Here is a 17,886-nt window from a genome sequence, read left to right as displayed (position 1 = left end):
CATCAGCCACAAACAGCATGATGGGAGTTGTAGCCCCAAAACACCTGGAGGGCAGTAACGGCTAGTGGCCATTAAGAAAATTCCTGTCCAAGAACTGTGGGTGGGTCGTAGCTAAAGCCCAACCATTTATATGCTAATAGTCCTGGCCTCAAACCCTGGCATCTCCAGGTAAGCGTGTCTGGTGGAACCTAGGAGTCCTGCTGACAGCCAGTGTACCTGTGGCCTTCCAGATGTTGCTGGAATCCTTCGTCCCAGGAAGGTACCAGGCCGAAGACTCACAGTCAACACATTGCAGGGGGGTTGAGCCTTGGGGCCTCTTCCAACTCTGCAATGTTTTGGTTCTATGCAAGAGCCCCCACCTGCCACTTTGACCCATGACAATTCAGTACAGAGATGTTGAATTGCCACTCTTGAGCTCTGCTCCACACATATGAATGTGCCCATGGTAAACAGTGTCGCGGTGATTATAGAACAGGAAAGGGGAATCTGTGGCCCCCCAGGTGTTACTGAATTAATTACTCTGACCATAATCCCTGACCATTGGTGCTGCTGGTCAAAGTGGATGAAGACTGGCTCCCTATCCTTGATATAGGAGGAAAGGTCCTTGATTGTAAAGGGGTTTGAAGGAAGTGAGGAAAGAAAGAAAAGATCATTACATCCAGATGCTATTTCCCCTATCCTGAAAACTGTTCCCTCTGATTCCACAGGTGTAAGGGCCAGTGATGGAAAGCTACTCTGCCCATGCTCAGGAAACCCTCTGCTCTTGTGTAAGAGCCTAACGTTGTTAGCCTGACAGGTTCACAAGCCAAGCCCTACTTAATGCCACTGTCTGTTTCCAGCTCAGTTTTCTACCTAAAGTTTCAGCATGGATATTTGGCGGTTAATTATGGATAATTATGGATATTTGCCTCAGCGGCTAATGAGATGGGCTTGGGGCTCAGACCAGCATCCTTTTACTCTTCAGTTCCTGAAACATGGTTGTGTTTGCGCCATGGTGCAGAATAAAAGCTCTGCACATGTTTGAGGTCACTCTCTTCTTTGTTATGAATTTGCACTCTGTGCTTGCTCAGAGATCGAGCCGCCCTTGACGGTTGCACCATATGATTCCCAGCTTTGAAACCTGTTTCCGGAGTTGGTGACATTGCTCCCTCTCCTTCGAAGCAGCAGAACCAGAACGGAGTGCACAGACAGCACATTTTTTGACAATGCCAACTCTGCTTCCCAGATGTTACTCAGACTGTTTCCAGTCATCTGCCGGTTAAATTAGCTGCAACTCAGCTCTGAGCTTCAAGAAATTCTTCTACTGTGGACCAGCCCTTAGAGAATACCCGCAGGGCCCTTCCAGAAGAGTCACGAAATCTTTGGCTGCGTGGATCGGGGCTTAGCAGTGTACCTTCCCACTCTTGTTGGGACCCCAGGTTGCGTGACACTCTGCCTCCCCCCACATACACCCCTCTTTCTCTGCACAGAGAGCCAGCGAGAACAGAACTGAGGTTCCTCATTCACATTTCACATCTTTAGGCCTTGTGTGTTTTCCTGTTTGTTCCTTGCTTGTATCTGCTAAGTGTATGGAATGAGATCATACAGTCCCCATCCAATTCCACTTTGCATCCATTTGAGGTCCAGCCCTGATTGCAAAAGCCTGCGGATCTCCACCCCTTTAGAGCTGAGAAAATAATGCACATTTTGCCCAGGTTTCCCACCCTTCCTTGTGTGTGTTTGTGTGCCTGTGTGTGTGTGTGTGTGTGTGCGCGCGCGTGTGTGCACAGCATACATTTAAAAAACATTTAAAGCACACACATGCATGCATGAACACACACACATAACCAAGTTTGTGTGTGCTTTAAATGTATGCTCCATACGCAGAATTACCACTCACATTGCTACAGTTCCCAGCACCCTTACCAAACTATCATTCCCAAGATTCTTGGTTGTGTATATGCTTTAAATGTCCTTTCAATGCATGGTGCGTATGCAGCCTCCGTGTGTGTGTGTGGTTTAAGTGAGACACAGCTGCAATCCCTGTGATTGCAACTTCACTGTGTCAAGCTGCCACGATTTATTGATTTGTTTATTTCCTTTTTATCCCACCCTCCTTCCAAGGAACTCAAGGAGCTGCACACGGTTCTTCCTTGCTCCCCATTTCACCCCCACAACATCCCTGTGAGGTGGGTCAGGTTAAGAGATTGGGACTGACCCAAGAGGCATGACCAGAGTTCTGGGACAAATCCCAGCCTGCCATAAACACTCGAGGTGCAAAGGGCCCCTGAGGAGTCCTGGAGAGCAACTTCCAGCCCTTGTAGACAATACTGAGCTAGAGATGGACTCTGCAGGAGGAGGAACATGCTTGATCACAAAGGTACAGCTCCTCTCCTAATCCTGCCAGCGGCGACCCCAACATCCTGAAGCAAGAGGTTCCAAAGGTCAATTCTGCAGTGCAATCTGTGGCTAAGTACTTTCCGAAGGACCTTTCCACTGGAGAAACATCATGTCAATCATTTTAAAGCTGCACTGTTTTGCTCTTTGACTGGGTGGTTGTTGTTGTTGTTTTGGTGGGGTGGGGAAGAACTCAGGCTGGATCTAGACACATCCAAGAAGCGTTTCAGATAAACGAGTCACAAACTTTGTATGGGAAATCAGGTTAGCAAAAAACAGAACTCCACAGCGCCATCTCTTGTCGCAGTGTTAGAATGCATAAACAAGGCGTATAAAGTGCTCTTTCTTTGCCAGTTGTAGCTGAGTCCAGTCTCCTGTTCTGCTGATAACCCTCCCTTCCCCGTCTGTCCCCAGCAACACTGCAGCCCCAGCTTTTGGCTCGGTAGAGTCTAGGATGCTGGGAATGATGATGCCTCAGGTACCCCACCCTTTTCACATGGGGTGGGGGCTGCCTTGCTGATGCTTGAAAGGGCTGGAGCTTCTCTGGGCTGGTGGACATGTTGGGAGGGATGCAATCTGGGTCTGTGGACATCTCTGGCAGAGAATCAACCCAAGACTCAAAAGGCAAGAGGTGGAGAAATTCAGTGATGAGAACTTGGGTGGGATGGAGGCAGAAAGAGGCATCCATGCATTTAGGGGCTTAACCCTAGCATGGAGTGAACCCTTTTGGCTCTACTTACTTTACATCTGGGTTAGGATTTTCCTGAAATAAGAGTCTACCAGGCTGAAATAAGAGTCACAGCAGGCAGAAATTCAAGAGGAGAAGCTACCCTCCCACTCCAGTTAATTCAGCTCCACACTTTGGGGAAAGTAAAACCTGTTACAGTGGTACCTCGGGTTACATACGCTTCAGGTTACAGACTTCGCTAACTCGGAAATATTACCTCGGTTAAGAACTTTGTTTCAGGATGAGAACAGAAATCGTGCTCCGGCGGCGCGGCGGCAGCTGGAGGCCCCATTAGCTAAAATGCTGCTTCAGGTTAAGAATAGTTTCAGGTTAAGAACGGACCTCCGGAACGAATTAAGTACGTAACCAGAGGTAGCACTGTATATTCCTTTTCTGCTGCTTTGTGCCGCTATTAAATATGGTAGCATCTTGGCAGGTTGGGTGAGTGAGGTCCGATAACCTTCCCTGAGTTCCCAGAGCTCAGCTCTTGAACCTGCATGCAATAGCAGGGAAACATGGGCATTTTCTTTGCAAATTTGTTGGGGAAGACAAGCATGAACAGAGGGTGTTCTTCCTTTGCAGCTGGGTCATCATCACAGCCAGGCCAGACAGAGGGCTTCTGAAATTTGAGCCCCAACACCTCTTGCAAACTAAGCAAAGGAGGTGGGTGGGGGGGGATTCCTTGGCACACAGTCCCCACCCTTGAAAAGTAAAGATTCACTCCCCTCTGAAAAAATACCCTCCAGTCCAAGACACACACACACACACACAAACGCCTCTCCTTTCCCCCTGCAAACAACCCCTCCCCATTCTTATGGGGCTGGTCTAGGGTTCCATATGCAGCAGCAGGGGCTGAGATAGCTGTCTGGATTGGGGGGGGCTTCCACCCCCCAGAGAAGGAAAGAGAGAAGGAACTCAGTGTCCCACACCCAACCCCAACCCCTGTGGCGCACGATGATGTCTCTCCCACCCTCTCAGCCTGGGGCAGAGCCAAGTGGGGAAATGGCTTTTGCAGGACAAAGGCTGGAAAGAACCCAGGAGTCCTGACTGCCAGCCCCCCCCCTGCGCAAAGCCCCACACTTCCCTCTTTAAAATAGGGGGCAGCAAAAGAAGAAAAAAAAGATCATCTTCCACCTCCCTCTGCTCTAAAACAATTAAGTGCCACCATCTCTGCCAGAAAACGGGGAATTGAATGATGAGCCCTTTCCATGTGTTTGATATCTCAAGTCATCGCCTGTTGGGACCCAGGAGTTCTCAGGGAGAAAGGCCCACAGCCCCCGCTTTTAACCATGAAATGCCCTGGCTTGAAGCATTTTCACTCTAACTGCTGTACCCTACTCCCTTTGGGATGTGGGGTGGGGGAGGCAGCTAAGGGACTCATCCTGGCTCCTGTCAAGACAGGCAGACATGCAGCTGCCCCCAGCCCTGAGCTGTCGCACACAGAGATGGGCGTTCCACCTTCACCTGTTGAATTTATGCCTGTCCTGCAATAGTGAGAGGCATAGAAGTTTGTGGGGGAGGGATAAGACTAACTTCAGCGGTCCTTCCCATTTTCCTCCCCGTTGAGATATCTTATGGGGGGTGTATGAATTGGCAGACCCCTTCCTAAATTATTGTTCAGTGCACTGATGGGGAACCTCTGGACTAAACACAGCCACCTTTAACAGGCCTGACGCCATGTTTCCCAGGGAAAAGGAGGCTTGTGGGGGGTATAGCTATAGAGCCAGCTCTGGAGTGAGGTGAGGAGTCCTCATCAGGGGCAGTTTTGGGGTGCTGTTAAGAGCAGCAGAATGGAAAGCGTATAGGTCTGAGCCACTGGAAAGCTCTCTACTCCCATGCAAGCCCCACACTGAACGAGGCAAGAGCTGCCAGCCTACTCTTGGCCTGGTGAGAGCCTGCCTTTGGCATCTCACTGTCCTCTGGTAGTCTCCATTGGAAGAGTTTGGTTCTGGTACTCAGGGACTACAGGGGCACCGGGGATTCCACCTACCGGTAAGTAAAGCATGATGGAGGTACTGAGGCTCCAAATCAGCTGTTTATGACAGGTTCAATATAAAGTGACGCCCTGTTAAATAGGAAGTAGTGTCTTTGCGAATGTACAGAGTGCCTTCTGTGCCCACCATCACAGTCTCACCAGGACCAGTTCCACGCATATGCTTGAAGTCTGAAGGGTTCAGGCTTACAAGCCCCACAGCGTTTAGATTAGGACCAAGGGGTATCGGGTTCAAATCCACACACAGCCAACATGGCTTGCCTTCAGCTCTGCGAACCTTAAATTCCCCATCCTTCAGCCTAACCTGCCATGTAGGGTAGTTTTGAGGATAAGAAGTGCCCCCCCCCCCGAGCAACTTGGAGAAATGGGGCATATATAAATGCGAGGGATTAAGCTTCTGGTTGGCATTCGACAGAACTTGGGCCTTGCAGGAGGGAGCGGTGCCTAGTGGTGGGAGCTGCTCCTTCCTAATCCAGTGCTTCCAGCCTCCATTTATTCTCAGGAAGGCTGAAATGACAAAACTGGGATTTATTTTTTAAAAAAAGTTTGAAGAAGAAGCTGAACTGTGGGGGAGAGGTTTAGGAGAAATACATGAGACAAAGCAGACCATCTTGTGGGCTGGATTCAGCACCCCCCCACCCCGCCCCGGCTCACCATTTGGGTGGGGGCCACCCCGGTCACTAACAGCAACACGGCCGTCTGCAGCAGAAAGGACTGAGCGTTCCTCCTGACCTCACAGCAACCCTGGCCAGGAGGAACAGCCAGCGAGCAGCAAGGGCGGCCGGCGGCCTCCACCCTGCCTGGAAACAGAGGACTGGAGGAAGATGCCTTATACTGAGTCAGTCTCTTGGGTCCATCTGGCTCAATACTGTCTGCACTGACAGGCAGCAGTGACTCTCCTTTGTTTCAGACAGGAGTCCCTCGCTGATCCCTGGCGTTCTGCTTGCTTGCCAAGCAGATTCTCCGCCTCTGAGCTGCCTACCTAGAGATGGAGGGATAGCTTTGCCACACAGCGCTCTAACCACTATGCACCTCCCCACACACACATGTGCATGCAGCAGTGGCTGAGAAACAGGGTTGCCAACTGCCCATCTAGCCCCCGCTCCTCTGCTGTTTTGATTTGGCACAATAAGTAGTAGAAAGTCCCCAGCTAACTTCTCCAACGAGAGCCTCGGCTAAAGGCAGAGGAGCGGGCCCAAAGCTGGTCAGGTGGCCGCTCTGGAGTGCCAGCGGTGTGCTGTAATTGGTTACCTTGTTGGACTGGGGCTGTCGGAGGCATGGGGTCAAATCCATACTTCTCCAAAAAGCTTCCTTGGGTGATCAGTGTGCCAGACACTCTCTCAGCCTTCCTCATAGGGTTGTTGGGAGAGTAAAATAGGGAGGCGGGGGAAGAGAGGAAATCACATACATCACCTCCAGCTCCCTTCCAAAAAATTGGGATATAAATATACTAAAGTGGGGGGGGGGGCAGAATCAGACTTTCAGCACATCCCTAAGGTAAAGGTACCGCTGCCCGTACGGGCCAGTCTTACCAGACTCTAGGGTTGTGTGCTCATCTCACTCTAAAGGCCAAGAGCCAGCGCTGTCCGGAGACACTTCCGGGTCACGTGGCCAGCATGACAAAGCTGCATCTGGCGAGCCAGCGCAGCACACGGAACGCTGTTTACCTTCCTGCTAGTAAGCGGTCCCTATTTATCTACTTGCACCCGAGAGTGCTTTCGAACTGCTAGGTTGGCAGGCGCTGGGACTGAGCGACGGGAGCGCACCCCGCCGCGGGGATTCGAACCGCCGACCTTTCGATCGGCAAGTCCTAGGTGCTGAGGCTTTACCCCACAGCGCCACCCGCGTCCCTTTCAGCACATCCCTACCATGCAATAATTACAGGGGGTGTCATATTTGGAACGTCTGTATTTATTTAGAAATTCATCAAGTGTGCTGGTTCTACTTCACTTCCAATATGGGATGGGAGCTGCACCTGTTGAATTTCTGCCAATGTTAAAGCCACGAAAGATGCCCGAACTATGGGAAGATGGAGGGAGGGATATGGCAATCCTACAAACCAGCTAGCCCTCCTTATCCCTTTCCCGCATCTTATGTGCAACAGGGTTTATAGCGTCACCTCTTTTGACCTACCTTCGTCTCTAACCACAAGGCGCTGCTGCTGCTGCTGCTGCTCGCAGTCCCTAAAAGGGAACCCTGGCGTCCTAGTTCCCAGGCCTCGCCCACCCACCCCATTTCCTGGCTCCGTCCCTCGGCAAGTGTCTGTGTGTGGGCCGGATGGCTGATTTTCCCACCCAAGCGCTGCTCGAGCGCAAAGCCCGTTAACAAGGACGCCCGCCCAGGGTCTTCAACGCACACTCTCCCGTTGCAGGAAATTGGGGGGGGGGGAGGGTGTTGTGTTTCCCTGAGCGATGGATTCCCCTCCCCAAATTTGGGGCAGGGGGTTGGAGGAGACCAAAGGAAGGTTCAGCTGCAGTTTCAGAATAAATAAACACGTGGGGTTGAGCCTCTGCAGCCTTCTTTGTCTTCCTCTCAGGGGAGGTCGCTGGGGTTGGCAGACCTCTGCACATGCTCAGAGGCACTCTTTTACTCTGGCCACCAGGATGCTGGACGAGTGGGGCCACTGGCCCGAGCCACCGGGCTCTCCTTATGTCCTTATGAACCTCCCATTTATTCACACTGTTCTAGCCTTTTTGGCGACCAGTAACTTGGAAGGGGAAGGGAATGGACAGAATTTGAACCCCAGACCGCCAGTGTCAGGTAGAAAACAGCCAGCCATCCGGATTATTTCAGAAACTTGCAGGACAGTGCTTTGCTTTCTCCACATGCTTCCTCCACAAAAACCAGTCATTAATTAATTTCTTGCTATTTGAGGGCTTGGTATTGAAAAGAGGGCACCAGAGCTGGCTAAATTAAACCTGGGACTCCTTGTTGGTTTTTTTAAAGGCTCAACTAAACTGGTGCTAAACTGGCCTGGAAAACACACCTTTCAGTAAAATTAGCAGATGTACCCAGGCTCTCACCAAACACAGGCTGGCTGGCGAATGATAAGAGGTGGGCATGGCAAGGCCCTCAGCCAAAGAATTAAACTAGTACCCTTCCAAGTGGACAATACCCTGGGACAACAAATCTCTGGCTGTGAACAACAGGCGAGAGAAGTCCCAGAGTTGGCTTACTGTGGGACACCTGCCATTTTAATGACCCACAATGCCCTGGGGCAGCATCGCTAAAATGGTGGGTGGTTTCTGATATCCAGCTGCTGAGAAAAGGTACGGGTGGGAAGGATAAATGTTGGAGCTGATGGTGGGTGCTGGTAGGGTGTTTGGGCCCTGGCAGCTGCCCCAAGGAGGCGAGTGCTGGCAGCACCCCTGTGCATCAGAAAGCATAGCTATGTTGCACTTGCCAGTGGCGTAGCGTGGGGGGTGCAGGGGGGGCCAGCCGCACCGGGCGCAACATCTGGGGGTTAGGGTTAGGGGGCGCAAATCCATGGGTTAGGGGGCACAAATCCACGGGTTAGGGGGTGCAAATTACTTGCCTTGCCCCGGGTGCTGACAACCCACGCTACGCCACTGGCACTTGCTACTGGTATATGTGCTCCCAGGGAAGGAATAATAGCTCACTGGAAGAAGATGTACAGTGGTACCTCAGGTTAAGAACTTAATTCGTTCGTTCTTAACCTGAAACTGTTCTTAACCTGAGGTACCACTTTAGCTAATGGAGCACGATTTCTGTTCTCATCCTGAAGCAAAGTTCTTAACCCGAGGTACTATTTCTGGGTTAGCGGAGTCTGTAACCTGAAGCGTCTGTAACCTGAAGTGTCTGTAACCCGAGGTACTACTGTACTTTGCATTGAGAAGGCCCCAAGTGCAAGCCCTGAAATATCCAGGTAAAATGGACCAGCTGGCAGGTGAGGGGAGAGATTCTGATGAGCAGCTGCCCAGAGAATGGAGTAGACTAGGGGTGGCAAAGATTTTCCAGCCCAAGAACCACATTACTTTCAGGGGCACACATGCCAGTGTTGGGCAGGGCAGTGGATATAACTTTTACCTTTTGCATAGTAGGCTTGTTTTGACACTGTTCTCCATCCAGGGAAGCAAGGGGTGTGGGAGATGAGCAGCCAAAACTAATAAATGCATATTCTTGCTAGTTAGCATGAGAAGGGAACAAGTCCACAGAGCAGTACGGCTGATAGGTAGATACTCAGACCATAGAAACGCAATTGGTAGAGAGGACTATGCGTGATGTCGTTTCCCCAAAGGAACATGTCATACTTTCTCTTTCTTTGAGCCTGTATTGGATTTGAACATAACCTCTTCTTGCTACAGCTTTAGACACATGCCTGAAGCTGGTTACACTGCAAATAGAAGTATTTTGCCTGCATAGTTTTTACTGCTGCCATTGCTGTCAACCAATGCATGATTACAAAGTAAGGTAATTTTTTTATTTTTAAACTTGCTTCCCAGGTCGTTGCCCGATTCTTTGTTAAGCGGGGTAAGAAGGGGAAAAGCCAGCTTACTTCATTTGACTGGACTTGCTCAAAAGAAGACACCACAGCTTAATTCCTACGCTTTTAAATTTTGCTGACAAGGATGGGATTTTGAAACTCTCTTTAAGCCACACACATGGAGGGTCAATTTGCAATTGATATCTCTTCTCCTACCCATTAAAACCCATCCCACAAGGGGCATGGTCACAGTTTGGTGTTTGGTGGAATTTGGGGGGGGGGGGGGTTAAAGGCTTTTTCAAAGGTTTCCAGAGGTTTAGAGGGTGTTTGCAGGCTTTTCCAGTGGTGTTCCCAATATATTTCCCTGGGTAAATGGGGAGTTGCCTTTAAATGCCTTTAAATGTAATCAGTGAAAGGGACTGAAGGGAGGGTGCAAAAGGTAGTGGCGTAGCGTGGGGGTGCAGGGGGGGCCGGCTGCACCGGGCGCAACATGGGGGGGGCGCTCGCACTCGCAGCTCTCTGCCCCTACTAAAATCCATGGGTTAGGGGGCGCAAATTACTTGCCTTGCCCCGGGTGCTGACAACCCACGCTACACCACTGGCAAAAGGAATGCACTTGTAACCCCTTTTCCACACCCTTCCCTATTTCAGGGCTCAGTTTCAGAACATGTGAGGTAATGTCAACAGTGATCCTGAGCATGCAAAGAGTGCCCTTCCTCGACTTCCACTTAGTCATTAATTCATGAGAAGCTAAGAAGGGCTTGACTGCTGGATCAGGAAAAAGGCCCATCTATAATTGTGGACAGATGAAAGCATTAGCAGGATTTTAACCACACTTGTAAAGTAACAAAACTTATGGACAATTTAGACTGATGGAAAATTTGGGTATGAACTGATATGTAGTTGTAAACATTGTTTTTAGGAACCATGGAGGGGATAGGGTGAAGTCTCAAGATTCAGAGTAATCTCATTTAATGGATTCTTAATTGATTTTGTTATATGTTTATATATATATATATTTAAATCAAATTTAAAAAAATACAACAAAAAAAGGGAAAAGGCCCATCTACTCCACTGTTCTCACAGTGGCTGGCCAGACATGGGCATAGCCAAGATTTTTGTTGGGGGGGGGAGCCTCAGTTTGCTATGGATTTTTATTGATTTGGGGAGGCAGCTGCCCCCCTCCAGCTATGCCCATGTGGCCAGATGCCCGTTATGGGAAGCTGAATTTCCCAGGTGCCCATGGGAAAAACAAATCCAGACTTCCAAACCTCTTACTCCCCCAAATAACTCTAGAAACACTTTCATGCCCGTTTGAAATCAAGGTTCCCGTGCCTTTTAACAGCTGCTGCAACAGCAGGCATAAATTTAACCGGTGCAGTGTGTGTCTCCCCAATAAAGTATGACAATGGGGGGGGGGGAATGAAAGTCCTGCAGGATCAGACCAGAAGGGTCCCGTCCAGTCCAGCATCCTGTTCTCACAGTGGCCAACCAGAAGTCCATTCTGGGATGCCTGCAAGCAGGCCCTGGATGCAACTGCAGCCTCTGTCCATAGAGATAGGAAGCTCTACTGGATGAATTTCTGCCTGTGGTGCAGATGCTGTAGCCACAGAGCCCCTTTAAGAGGAGGGAGGGACCCATGGCACCCCTATAAGGTCTGAAGGGTGATGGGGGCACTGGGACGGGGCCTGTGTGGGGAGGGGGCAGCCCATCCCTTCCAGTGTACAGCCGCTGCCCCATCTGTTCCTTATTAAAAGTCTCCAGAAAGCTCACATTCCACCCTAAGGCTGATATTAACCCTCTCTGCACCATGTGCAAGGCAAGCACATTCCTGCCAAGTGCCCCCACACCACACCACCCCCAAGAAATTGCAGGAACTGGGCCTCCTCATTCTAGCCACACATCATCAGCTTGAACTCATGTTGAATTTGCCTGGGAGAGGCTTGGGTCTTCTTCTTATTTCTTTTAGGGGGGGGGGCATTTCTGTATCACGCTTGGTTTAAGGGGAGATATTTGCGGGTTTTGTGGGGGGAGAGAAATAACAGAGCAGGAGAGCTAAGAGTCCCCAGACACCCGGCACTTGCACACTCCAAAAAATATTGGCGTTCTGACAATGAAGAGGAGGGATGGGAAGGAATGGGTTAACTGGAGGGGCTTGGAGGGGCATGATCTGCGCCCCCCTAATAGCACACATTCCTTACAACCTCACAGATCCCCCCATCTCCTCAGTTTCCTTAAGGTCCAGGAATTGTTTCCTACTGAACAAGTTCTTAGATCTCCCCCTCTAAGCGTCAGAAAGGGTTAACATGTTCCAGAGTTTGTTGGGTGCCCCACAGCCACCGAGCCCCCCCCACCCAAAAATTAGGCCAAGTGTTGCATTGCCACCACACCCATCCATGCAAACTACAGCCAGACTTGGTTAGGCTGACTCATGCAGCAGTGTGTGTGTGTGTGTGTGTGTGTGTGTGTGTGTGTGTGATATAGCAATCCTGCTGGGGGTGGGCTGGGAATAGGAAGAGAGGGGGGGGCTTCTTCATCTGCTGTGATCTCAGTTTCTCTGGCTTGCTAAAAGCTACTCTCACGCCCTCAGCACCCACAGTCTAGGGGGTGAACCTAATTTTTGCCCCAGAAACTGTGATGAACAGCAAGCTCAGTTCTGCAAGCAGCTAAAGGATCATAAAGGGCAGAAAGCTTCTAGGCATAAGCAGAGTGTATTCCATTCACCTCCAGCTAGCTACATAAACAGACACACCTGATGTGTTTTTGCAAAAAAAAAAGGGGGGGTGGTCACATCTTACTGGGTTTGATTTCTAGGATGGCTTCTCTGGGCCTGGAAGTCATAGCAAGTCAGCAAACCATGAAAGCCAGTTTTCCGTGTGGTCCCTTTACACTAGCAAAGTGACTACCTCTCCTCAAATGTGCAAAGCTTAGACAGACTCTCACCAGGTCCACTGTTCCCTATTTGCAGCCTGTCGCCATTTCCCCTGACTTCCATCTTAATTGGGCTGCTAATACTTCAGAAAAGGGGTGCGTGCGGATATGGGAGTCAATGATGATGAAGACCTCCGGGGGATGGGATACGGTCCAAGTTACCATCCAGACTTCCCCCCCCCCTTTCTCCAAAACTAGGGGCTATCAACAGGGCAAGCCGTGGGAAAGATCCTGGGAGGTCGCTGTGTCAGTTGTGGTCGCTGTTTCTGGAAAACCAGATCTTTAATTTTGAAATTATGGGGTCTGGAAGAGAGGCACAACCCTCTCTGTCCTCAGCTGTTTCTCCCCTGGAGCCTGATCCCACTGGCCCCACTCTGCAAAAAAAAAGAAGCAGCCCGCTAGTTATTGTCCCTCTCTCCTCCATGGGTTCCCAACCCCCCTTGTCAATATATTATATATAGCATTAGAATGCATGGGCCATATCCCTTTATCTCCCTTAAGCTCCATTTACTACTGTATTTATTTTTGCATATTTATATTGTAAACCGCCTTGTGGTTTTCGGGCGGAGGGCGGTATAGGGATTTAATAATAATAATAATACTGTAATAATTCCAGACTTGATGAGGTGCCCCTGGTCACTAATCTCACCTTCCCCTCCCTCCTCTTAACCAGTGGCGTAGCATGGGTTGTCAGCACCCGGGGCAAGGCAAGTAATTTGTGCCCCCTAACCCGTGGATTTGCGCCCCCTAACCCCCAGATGTTGCGCCCGGTGCGGCCAGCCCCCCACGCTACGCCACTGCTCTTAGCAGACCAGAATCCACTTGCTTTCCAGAGAAAGAACCAGCACCCAGATCTCCTGACCTCCCTGCCACTTGGCACATTACTACTCTTCAGCCAACTAGTCCTCATGTCCCACCAATGGCTACCAGCCGCCCCAGGACTCTAAAAGGGGGCACTGTTGCCACCCCCTAACCATTGCAGCCCCCCACTAACCTAGGAGGACTCTCCCTGCTCTGAATCTGGTCACCTTAACCTAATTCTGCCCTGAGCGCTAGAAATATGGGATCCTCTCAGCCACTCTCTCTCTCTTTCTTACCCCCCCACCCCGTTTCCTCCCCGCCCACACCACCACCACCAACTGTTCTCATAAGACTCTCCTCTCATTCCAGCCAGGTGGAGGCGCCAGCCCTTTTATTGGACACACTGAAGAAAGAAAGAAAAGAAGAAGGAACGGGAAAAAATGAAAAAGAAAAAATAACCAAGGGGGAACAATTCCCCCACAAAGGAAAAGTACATCAGCAGTCACGATCAGTGTGCAGACCCTTTCCTGGCATGCAGAGATCTGCGCTTCCAACCCCCCAGCCCACCTCGGCCCCTCCATCCTTCCTTCCTCCCTTCTCCCCACCCTCCACCCCACACCTCGCCTCTTTGCAACAAGACACACGCGCGCCCTGCTGGCACCTGGGCCAAAGGGGAAAATCTGTCCTCCTCATTGGAGGGCGCTTTCTGAATCTTCCTCCCCCCTCCGCTGCGTGGGTCTGGAATGCAGTTCTTTTGCAAAGGGGGCTGGTGCAAATCATGAATTGGGGTCCCATCCCAGCGTGGGCCTTTTCCTCATCCCACACCCCAACTCAAGAAGGGCTTGGAGTTTTTTGCCTGCAATGAGAGGGGTTCTTGTGACCCAGAGGCTTCGGCCCAGGAGTGTCCCTCCTCCCTCCGGCCCCTCTGACCAGATGGACAAGGGGGTGGCATGGGGGGGGGAGAGGCACTGGTGTGGGCCCAGCCTCCCCCCAGCTAGATACCCCTTTTCCTAGCTTGTGTGCACTCCAAAGGGCATTAAAGGGGTCCTTGGCATCTTGAGGCAAAGGAGCCCATTCTTAGGGGCCCGAGGTCTCTTCTCCCCACCCCAATAAAATATCTGAGTGGACTGGGCTCCCCTAAAGTTGCTGGGTGTTGCCATGGTGCGTGCGTGCCTCGTCTTGTGATCGTGGGGCAAGGCTTACCTGGGCCCCCAATATGTTATTCAAGTCGGCACCCCTGTCCTGAGGTGACAGTGCGCCCCCAACTAGCAGGGTGTGCTCTGTGTGGCAGATCAGAGAGAACTCTGCACCCCCCCACCCCACCCCCCACGGTGTTGGGGAAGGGCGAGCCTCCCCGGCAGAGAGCGCAAATGCAACGGGACTGGCTACGTTTTGAAGTCGCACGCCTCTCCATCTGCCGAAGGCTTCTCCCCCATCCCCATAAGACCAAGATTGCCCAACTGTGCCCCTGGAGGAGGGGGAGGGGGGACCCTGCGTGAAACCCTGGAGAGGCGCTGCCCGTCCAGTGCTGATCTGGAGGGACCCCTGTTCTTAAAGTTCCTGGTTCAGACGTTCCCAGCATTGTATGGCGTTTCTTGTGTCCCAGCCAGGGAGGGACAGCTCTGGTCCTGTGTCAAGAGTCTCTTTGCCACAGCAGCCTTCCAGCTGGCCTGGCCTGGGTCCCTGGGCTCTCTTCCCAGTAGTTCAGGGACAGAACATCTGCCCCACATTTCAGGAAGCTCCAGGTTCAATCCGTAGTGGCATCTCCAAGCAGGCCCGGAATTATCCCCCATCTAAAACCCAGGAGAGCTGCTGCCAGTCCGTGTAGACAATACTGAACCAGATGGACCAATGATCGGGTTCCTACGTTGCTCCAAGCCAAGTAAGAGGCCTCTGTCGTTTCCTGATTGTGGTCAGATATAACTGACCACATGTGGTGTTGGTTTTCTGAGGATCCAGCTATCCTGCCAGCTGTGAGCAGCGGAGTGTTCTGTGCCAGCCAGGCGTGGGGGGGCACAGCGCAGCTGGCCGGCCCAGGGCTCAGACGCTGGTTCTGCACGTGGCCGGCTGGCCGGGCCTGGAGGCCGTCGGGGGAGCCCCTTTGCCCGCCGAGCTGATCACCCACCGGTAGCATTGGGTGACGCTGCGGCTCTTGGCCTGGGCACCGCAGCGGGTGCAGTAGACGATGCCCAGTGCCAGCATGATGACCACGAAGACGCAGATGGGCACCAGCAGCGCCACCAGCAGCCACCGGTCATCCCTCCGCTGCCGCCCGGGCGCCCCGTCGGGGGTTGGAGTGGCGGGGGGAGCAGAAGTGGGGGGCGCTGCTCGGACTCCCCCGACCACCGCGGGACTCTCCTCCTCACCAGGCGAATCAGCCGAGACGGGAGGGCGGTGGAGGGGAGGCGGAGCGATCGTCGGAGCGAGTGGGGCCGTCGGGGATGTGGGATCCGCCAGCAGCGAAGGGGGACTTGGGGTGTCTCGGGGGGCGTCCGTTACGGGGAACGGGGAGGGGGATCGGGAGGCAGTGGGGAGGCCCCAAGCAGCGGTGGGGGTGGAGTTGGGGGGCATGCGAGAACGTCGGGAGGAGGGGCTGGCGTCTAAAAGGGGCACGGTCGACTTCGGGTTTGGGGGTTCCGTGGCCGGCAGCATGCGGGGGACCAGGCGGGGGTCTGCGGGGAAGAACGGAGAGGCGACTCTGGCGTCCTGGAAAACGGAGAGGTGCTCGGAAAGGGCCAGGTTGTGATCGCTGTCATCCTCTTCCTCGACGCCGTCCTCGAACTCGCCCTCCATCTCCAAACCCAGCCCGTCGTCGAGGTGGAAGCCGGCTCCGCGGTAGCTCTGGGCGGTCGCCATCGGGGGTGGGTGGGGCGCGGGGCTGCAGGTGATGCCGTCGGGCTCCAAGTCGTAGCCCTCGGTGCAGTAGCACTCGAAGCCCCCGACGTAGTTGACGCACATCTGCTGGCACACGCCGGGGATCTGGCACTCGTCGGTGTCGGCGCAGCGGCCGGGCTCCTCCTCCGACGGGCTGAAGCCCAGGTGGCAGCGGCACACGAAGGAGCCGTCGGTGTTCTCGCACTGGTGCTCGCAAGGCGCCTCCGCGCACTCGTCCAGGTCCTCGCACAGGTGCCCGTCGCTACCTAGCTCGTAGCCCGCGGGGCATTGGCACCGGTACCCGTCTGCCGCCTCCCCGTCGGTCACGCAGCCGAACTGGCACGGGCGGCCCCGGCAGGCGTCTCCATCGGCGGCGCCGTCGTGGTGGGTGTGGGAGGCGCAGGAGTGTCCGTCAGGGAGCAGGAAGTACCCGGCGTGGCACTCGCAGGAGTAGCCCGAGCCCTCGTCCAGGCAGAGCTGCTGGCACCCACCGTTGTCCCCCTCGCACCAGCTGTGCTGATAGACGGCCTCCCGGCACAGCGGCGCGTCCTTGGACCAGGCCACGCTGCCGTCCTCCTTCTGCATGCACAGCACCGACACCGCCGGCCCTGACCGGCCGCAGGTCACGGCAGCCACCGTGCCGAAGGGGACGTAGCGGAGGGCGCCGCTGGCCGGGCCGAACGGGGTGCTGTAGGCGACCGTCGAGGCTCCTCCACCTCCTCCTCCTTCTTCCTCCTCCTCCTCCATCTCCTCCTCCTCTTCCGCCAGGCCCGCGCACATCCCCTGGAAGGAGAAGCGGCAGAGGTAGCCGTCGACTGGGACGGTGCACGAGCCGTCGAGCCACTGCAGGTCCAGCTCGCCCAGCACCACGCAGCGGGGCGCAGCACAGCTGGGTCCCCCGACGCCGCTGCTAGGCGAGCGCGCCCAGTTGGTGTAGGACGTGTCTTGGTCGCCCGTCGTCCAAGTGAAGCCCCGCAGCGGCCGTTGCGGGAAGCACTGGCGCGGCTGGCGCTGCAGCCCGATCCAGAGGAGCCGCTGCGGGCCTTGCGCGTGGCCGCCGCCCCCTCGAACATCGCGGAGCAGCTCGGCCACCTGGGCCGCCTCCTCGGGGTACTTCAGCATGGCCAGATTGCCCCCCAGCTCCCGGCACCCGCGCCAGGCGTCCAGGAAGCTGCGGCGCTGGAAGTAGACGGCGTAGCAGCCGTCGGGGCCGCAGGCGGCCTGCGCCTCTTGCGCCCCGGCGCCGGGGAGCCGCCAAGCTACAAGCAGCAGCGCCAGCAGCAGCAGCCGCGGCCTGGGCCGTCCTCGTCCTCCTCTTCGCCGGAGCATCGCCCTGCCCTGCCGCGCCGCTGCCGTCCAGCGCTCTGACAGCCCGGGGGCCCCCCATTCCCCTTCCTTTCCCCTTTTTCCCCAGCCAGGGTGGGATGGGGAGGAGCCGCAGACGGAGCGGGCGTCCCACTCCCCGCCTTTGCCCTTCTAAGGCGCCGATCTGAGCCCCTGCCAGGAGGGAACCGGAGTCGGGGAAGAATAAGAGGAGGAGGAGGAGGAAGGAAACCTCCAGCCGCGGCGGGAGAGCGGGAGGGAGGCAGGCAGGGAGGCCACAGACAGACGGAGAAAGACCCCCACCCGGAATCCTGCCCCGGCTACTTAGCAGAGAGAGACTCGCAAAAGCAGCCCGGACCCTCTCAGTTCTTCTCTATCTTCCTCCAGCCCCTTCTCTTGCTCTCTAACTCAGGTGGG

The 17,886-nt window shown here is 54.0% G+C and overlaps 1 protein-coding gene across 1 annotated transcript; it reads right to left on the bottom strand.

Annotated features, from left to right (window-relative positions):
- Positions 1 to 13,635: 13,635 nt before the first annotated feature.
- CD248 (CD248 molecule) lies at positions 13,636 to 17,559 on the bottom strand. Its single transcript, XM_083416372.1, has one exon. The coding sequence runs from the start codon at positions 17,473 to 17,475 to the stop codon at positions 15,313 to 15,315; it is 2,163 nt and encodes a 720-aa protein (XP_083272498.1). The 5' UTR covers positions 17,476 to 17,559; the 3' UTR covers positions 13,636 to 15,312.
- Positions 17,560 to 17,886: the final 327 nt, after the last annotated feature.

Source organism: Podarcis tiliguerta (assembly GCF_965153285.1).
Source record: "Podarcis tiliguerta genome assembly, chromosome: 16".
Taxonomy (NCBI): Eukaryota; Metazoa; Chordata; class Lepidosauria; order Squamata; family Lacertidae; genus Podarcis; species Podarcis tiliguerta.
Note: the sequence above shows the minus strand (reverse complement) of the source record. Positions and strands in the feature narration are given on the sequence as shown.